We start from the raw sequence: 7,268 nt of genomic DNA on the forward strand, positions 1-7,268 counted from the left end.
AGATAAGGGGTGACAATTAGATTGTTGGGGGTCCTACGGCGGCCCCATACCCTGGAATGGCAATGAAGCAGCAAGAGCAGTGCCCACTCCATTCATTCTTTATTGGATTGCCATATCCAGCAGTCCCACAGAGAATGAATGTAGAGGCATGGTGGATGCTCGGCCAGCTGCTCCTTTAATATTCAGGTTTGGGGTCCCTGTTCTTGTTATTATGGCAGTCACCACAGTAAGACCCACATCAATCTAATAAGTTATTCCGTCTCCTGTGGAGACGGGAGAACTTTTCATAACTAGAACAGAGTTTTCATCTGTTTACGACCACATGCTATAAATGCAAGGTGTATGTCCCTGGCCCTTAAACCCGCACAACTGTAAATGTACGGCGCAGGCATAACCCTACTGCAATTTAGGAAAAGAAAGGCAGTCTGGATATCACAGACAACACAGGACCCAAAAGAGAAGTCCAATGGATAGAGGTAGCAGGAATGTTGGGGTGCCCCCTGTTATGGCAGAGATGGTGGGTCTAAGAGCTCCCAGTGACTAACAAAAAAATAAAAAAAAGCTATAGCAACCGAAATGTTGAGGGAAAAAACAAAACTGGTCATTAAAGGGGTTAACCGAGGATTTGGGGGTGCTGGGTGATGTGAATACAGAGCATGCTTATAAGCAGGTAATGACATTCTGGTAAGAGGAGGAGATAATGGGAGTTGTTATGTAAGCTCCAGTACACTAGAATACCATCTTATTTTAGAATGCATTTCTTGAAGGGGTTGTCTAGTTTTCCCATATTGATGATCTATTTTCAGGATAGGTCAATAATACCAGATCAGTGGGGGTCCAACTCCCGGCTCCACCGACGATCGGCTGTTTGAAGAGAACGTGGCGCTCATTCTTTTCATGGTTTACCTACAAGCCATCGACATTGCAGCGGCGGTGCAATGACAGCTGCTCCGTCCCATGTCAACGGCGTGCAGGTAAAGAGTAAAGGGAATGCAGATATAGGACCGCTGCGGTCCGTTCAAACCGCTGATCAGCGGGGGTGCAGGGAATTGGACCCCGACGATCTGATATTTAATGACCTATCCTCCATGTGAAAACTGGACAACCCCTTTAACATGTATAACATCAGTAAACCCGACCACTTCTGCCTCTTACCATCTAGTCCAAAGTTCACGTCAGATCTGGGTCCGACCTTTTCCAAGTCGTCTTTATATTCTTTTTTAAGTAGCTTCGCAATTTTCTTGCTGTAATTTGATTTTTTCACTTTAAAAACTTCCTCTTCTATTGAGAAAAACACAGAAAACACAACTTTTAATAAAGAACCTCTTGCAGCACTTACTGTAGCCGATTAGCAAAAATACAAGGCAACACCGTCCACCCACATCGGCCACAGGTGCTCCCCGGATTTCAGCTGTATCATCCTCCTCAGTATGGCAATACAGTGGACTACTGCAGCGGGAGTGGCGGTATTTTGTGCTGCAGTACAGTACTGCTGGCCTGCCTGCTTCTGTTGTCCCCACCATCTGTCAATTTGCACCCACCTCCAACATGGGGCCTCTTAGGTTTTTTACAGGGCCACTTTAAAGGGGTATTCCGGTAGGCAAGTTTTCCGCACGCATGTACGACCAGCCAATTCCGTCATTTCAGCAGGGGGTAAAGGACGCCCGTTCTCGTGATCGGTGGGGCTCTCAGTGGTAGGATCCCCGCTGACCTGACAGTTAGGATGGGGGATAACTTACCTACCGGCATATCCCTTTAAGCTCCCAGTCTACCCCTCGCCGCAGGAATCTGAGGGTAGTAACCGTTAACTCACAAGTTCAGACAGAACAAGGCGGCTGCCACATACGGCTGCATTCACACACTGCGCATCTGTTACAGAATGTCAAAGTACAGTCCAGTGTAATAAATGGGGATTGGAATTAATCCCATTCACATGGTGTAAAAAATCCACGGCTTCTCCCGTCACAGAAATGGCGCTAATTACTGTGCAATATCTGCCCCAGAACCTGCATGTAACTTATGGAAATGTATAGACTTTTATGCCGGCTACATACACAGGATTTTTGTTTTTAGTATTTCACGCCTTTTCTAATGCAGTATATTTCTGGGGGGGCTGGGTTTTTTTTCTGGCATTTTTCTAGTGCTCTTCTACCGATATTATCAGCCGATATTCATGATTTTTAAAGTTATCGTAATTGGGATCTAACCTTGCCGATAATGCGTCCAGCGCGCTATCACAGAACATGAGCGCACTGCTGTCAGCGCGCTCACGTTCCCTCAGCAGCACAGGGGAGAAGCAGTCACTCTCTAACCCCCCTGTGCCGCCGCTGACAATGAGGAGAGAGAGGCGGAGGAGGGGCGGGCGCACTGTGCCACCAATGATAATTAACGTCTAATACAAATTCAGGAGGCTGTGCCCAGCCTATATGACAGGAAGCTGTGATCAGCGGCAGCTAACCCCTCAGATGCAGCACCCGAGGGGTTAACTGCTGCCGCTGATTGCAGCTCCCTGACAGAGGCAGGGTGCCGCCTATGTGATTCTGCCACGACACACCCGCCTCCTGTATTAAATGTTAATTATTATTGGTGGCGCAGTGCGCCCTCCCCAGTATTAAAATCAATGGTGGCAGTGACCACAGGGTCCCCTCCTCTCATTGGTGGCTGTTCCCATCGAAGCCCCAGCAGTGTAATCCTGGGGCCACGATCAGTTACCATGGCAGCCAGGACGCTACTGAAGCCCTGGCTGCCATGGTAATCTCCCTGCTGCTGTGTGTACTATGCACAGGGCAGCAGGGAGAGTGTGAAGTCCTATTCACCCTAATAGAGCTCTATCAGGGTGCATAGGACAAGGGATCAAAAGATCACAGGTTCTAGCCCCTAAGGCTGGGTTCACACGAGCGTGTCCGGGTGCAATGTTTTTTGCACGCGCGTGATAAAAAACCGACTGTGGTACCCAGACCCGATCGGTGTTCTGTAGATTGTATTATTTTCTCTTATAACATGGTTATAAGGGAAAATAATAGCATTCTGAATACAGAATGCATAGTAGGTGATCAATTGAGGGTTAAAAAAAAATAAAAAAAATTAACTCACCTCCTCCGCGTAGTTCCCGGTCTCTTCTTTACTTCTTTAATGATGAGCTGTCGGCTAAAGGACCTTTGGTGACGTCAGATCACATGCTCCAATCACATGGTACATCACCACGGTGATGGACCATGTGATTGGAGCATGTGATCTGACGTCACCAAAGGTCCTTTAGCCGACAGCTCATCAGAAGAGACTGGGAACTACGCGATCAAGAGGAGAAGGCGAGTTAATTTGTTTATTTTTTTTAACCCCTCCAGCGCTATTTTACTAAGCATTCTGTATTCAGAATGCTATTATTTTCCCTTATAACCATGTTATAAGGGAAAATAATACAGTGAATAGACTATCACCTAGCAACCATGCGTGAAAATCGCACCGCATCCGCACTTGCTTGCGGATGCTTGCGATTTTCACGCAACCCCATTCACTTCTATGGGGCCTGCGTTGCGTGAAAAACGCAGAATATAGAGCATGCTGCGATTTTCACGCAACGCACAAGTGATGTGTGAAAATCACCGCTCATCTGAACAGCCCCATAAAAATGAATGGGTCCGGATTCAGTGCAGGTGCAATGCGTTCACCTACCGCATTGCACCCGCGCGGAAATCTCGCCCGTGTGAACGCAGCCTAAGGGGGAAATAGTTATTAAACAGTAAAAAAAAAAAAAAATTTAATTTAAGTATAAATAACCCCCTTTCCCAATCTTACATATAAAATATACTGTATAAACAATAAATAAATGAACATCATATATTGCCACATCCGAAAAGTCCAAACTATTAAAATATTTAAAAAATAAATAAAAATCTCCAGAAAAAAAAATGTTATTCAAAAATGAAAATGCACAGAATATCGACTATCGGCCTGAGAGTTCACAGGTTATCGGCTCTAAAAAAAAAAATCAATATCGGTCGATCCCTATTTGGAACGCTTTTACTTATCCAGGCCATTCTGAGATTGCTTTCTCGTGACACATTGTACTTCATGACAGTGGTAAATTTGAGTCAATATTTTTCATTTTTATAAAAAAAATACCAAATTTATAAAAAAAAAAAAAATATGGAAAAATTCGCAACTTTCCAAATTTCACTTTCTCTGCTTTTAAAACAGATAGTGATACCTCCAAAAATAGTTATTACTTTACATACCCCATATGTCTACTTCATGTTTGGATCATTTTGGGAATGACATTTTATTTTTTTGGGGATGTTACAAGGCTTAGAAGCAAATTTTGAAATTTTTCAGAAAGTTTCCAAAAACCACTTTTTAAAGGACCGGTTCAGGTCTGAAGTCACTTTGTGAGGCTTACATAATAGAAACCACCCCAAAATGACCCCTCAAGCAATTCAAAACTGATTTTACCAACTTTCTTAACCCTTTAGGTGTTTGACACGACTTAAAGGAAAATGTAGATGGAATTTCAGAATTTCACTTTTTGGCAGATTTACCATTTTAATCCATTTTTTCCAGTAACAAAGCAAGGGTTAACACTACAGCCAAACAAAACTCAATATTTATCACCCTGATTCTGTAGTTTACAGAAACACCCCATATGTGGTCGTAAACCGCTGTACGGGCACATGGCAGGGCGCAGAAGGAAAGGAACGCCATATGGTTTTTGGAGGGCAGATGTCACTGTGGACTGTTTTTTTTACCCCATGTCCCATTTGAAGACCCCCTGATGCACCCCTAGAGTAGAAACGCCCAAAAAAATTACCCCATTTTGGAAACTACGAGATAAGGTCGCAGTTTTGTTCGTACTATTTTAGGGTACATATGATTTTTTTGATCGCTTGATTACACTTTTTGTGATGTAAGGTGACCAAAAAATAGCTTTCTTGACACACTATAAAAAATTTTTTACGGTGTTCATCTGAGGGGTTAGGTCATGTGATATTTTTATACAGCAGGTTCTTACGGACGTGGCGATACCTAATATGTATACTTTTCTTTTTTTACTTAATTTTGGGGAAAGGATGCTTTTTTTTTTTACTTGAAACTTAATTATTTATTTTTTTAACTTCATTTTCGCTCATCCCTACCCAGAAACAATAAGTCTATATGAAGGCGAGTGACAACAGTAGCCATCGCTGGTCCCCATACAGTGCCGGAGACCGCAGCACGTAACCGCCGCTGATGAGCAGGCAATGATCGGGAAGGAACGCTCCATCCATCACACGTAGGACGCTCTGCAAAGTAACCTCCTCAATGTACATCACGTAACTGATCACAAGGCATACATTGGTGTTCTGCGCTACTGAACATGCGCGGCTGTAGATGCAGCGCATGCGCTCAACATGGCTGTACATCGGTCATCCAGATAAGACTAGTGACGGGGGGCGGCTTCGGAGAGTGCTGCAGCGTCCTCTGTGCTGCCCGTCTACTACGTGGGGTGATCTGGACAGTGAAGAGGACGCGGCGCTCACACGAGACCTCGCCGATCAGACACCGACGACCTACGCTCAGGATAAAGCCATTTATAGTCTACAGAAGAGCTCGGTGTACAGGAGGCCTCGGGACGATCACACCTCAATTCTCTCATCTGTTCCCCAGGATTGGAGAAACATGGCTGCTTCCAGCACCACCCCTGTCCACAGGTTGTGTCTGGTATTGCAGCTCGTCTCCATTGGCATCAACTGGGCAGAGCTACCGTACCGCACGCCTGTGCCAAAGGCTGATTTTTAAGGCAATACTCAAACTTTATTGGCAATATTGTGCAGAGCCCGGAGAACAGGATGACGTGGAGCAGACTGCACCTTCTGACCCTGCCACCGGGGGTGGTCTATCACAAACAGTGCAAAGGAAAAGGAGCCGTTACCCATAGCAACCAACCTGATTCAGGACCATTGGCGGTTGCTATGGTAACTGCTCCAGTTTGGCTCCATCTCTCCCACTGGGTTGCCTATGACAGGGGTTTTCTGTGTCTGCAGGTGATATTGTGCTGGACTACGAGGGGCCCGACTACGAGGAGCCCGACTATAGGGGGCCCGACTACGAGGAGCCCGACTATAGGGGGCCCGACTACGAGGAGCCCGACTATAGGGGGCCCGACTATAGTGGGCCCGACTACGAGGAGCCCGACTATAGGGGGCCCGACTATAGTGGGCCCGACTACGAGGAGCCCGACTATAGGGGGCCCGACTACGAGGAGCCCGACTATAGGGGGCCCGACTATAGTGGGCCCGACTACGAGGAGCCCGACTATAGGGGGCCCGACTATAGTGGGCCCGACTACGAGGAGCCCGACTATAGGGGGCCCGACTACGAGGAGCCCGACTATAGGGGGCCCGACTACGAGGAGCCCGACCACCATAGGGACAGATTACCAGGAGCCTGACTATAGGGGGGCCCGACTACGAGGAGCCCGACTATAGGGGGGCCCGACCACGAGGAGCCCGACTATAGGGGGGCCCGACTATAGGGACGTGTGCAGACTCACCGTCCTCGTCGTCCTGGAAGCTGAGCAGCTTGACGGGCTTGGTTATGCCGGGGACGGGCTCCTTGGCCGCCGCCGCCGCCGCTTTCCGTGGCTTGTTCCCCTGAAGGCCGTCATGCAGGAAGAGGCCGGAGATGGGGGGCGGCTCGGCGGTAACGTGCTCCGGCTGCTCCACCGCCATGGGCGCATCGTGCTCCCGCTCCTCTTCCTCGGAATCATTTCGTTTCCTCACATTCACCCGCCGCACCTTCCGGAACATGGTGGACACCGGCTCGCGCGCGCACACAGCACTGCGGCCCGAGGAGCTGCCGTCCGAAGCAAAGCAAACGCTGCACTGGGCTCACGGCAGGAAATCACAGCGACCCCTGCTGCACGGCGGTGTTACTAGCAGGGATGGAAGCTTAGCCGAAGAAAAACCTACTGCTGACACCTAGTGGCTAGGAGAGGGAATGGACAGAAGTGGTTGTCCAGCGGCCGGACGCCATTCTAGTTACGGGCACATTTACCACAGTGTCTGCTCCAGTATTCAGCAGTGAAAAAGCAGTTTCAGACTTTGGTCTCATTTACCAACTGAATTCCGCCTGTTCAGAAGGCATTTTCTCCTTGTTCGTCTAATTCGTATTTTGAGACTAATTTTAGAGTAGTCTTTGCTTTGCAACTTTTATTTTTATGGGTGGTTTCTACTACTTAAGCCCCATAAAGTGACTTAAAGAGGAGCTTGTCACCACTCCTGACAGGCCTGTTT

At 47.5% G+C, this 7,268-nt stretch overlaps 1 protein-coding gene across 2 annotated transcripts in view; it reads right to left on the reverse strand.

Moving 5' to 3' along the window:
• The window catches only part of PAXBP1 (PAX3 and PAX7 binding protein 1), a 43,024-nt gene extending 36,157 nt beyond the window's left edge, over positions 1–6,867 (reverse strand). For both annotated transcript variants that reach the window (XM_040423201.1, XM_040423200.1), the window contains exons 1-2: positions 6,527–6,867; positions 1,156–1,281 (exon numbers count right to left, since the gene is read on the reverse strand). In XM_040423201.1, coding sequence (XP_040279135.1) covers positions 1,156–1,281; positions 6,527–6,782 — 382 coding nt within the window. In that variant the 5' untranslated portion in view covers positions 6,783–6,867. The remainder of the gene's footprint in view (positions 1–1,155; positions 1,282–6,526) is intronic.
• Positions 6,868–7,268: the final 401 nt, after the last annotated feature.

This window comes from Bufo bufo, chromosome 3, assembly GCF_905171765.1.
Source record: "Bufo bufo chromosome 3, aBufBuf1.1, whole genome shotgun sequence".
Classification (NCBI taxonomy): Eukaryota; Metazoa; Chordata; class Amphibia; order Anura; family Bufonidae; genus Bufo; species Bufo bufo.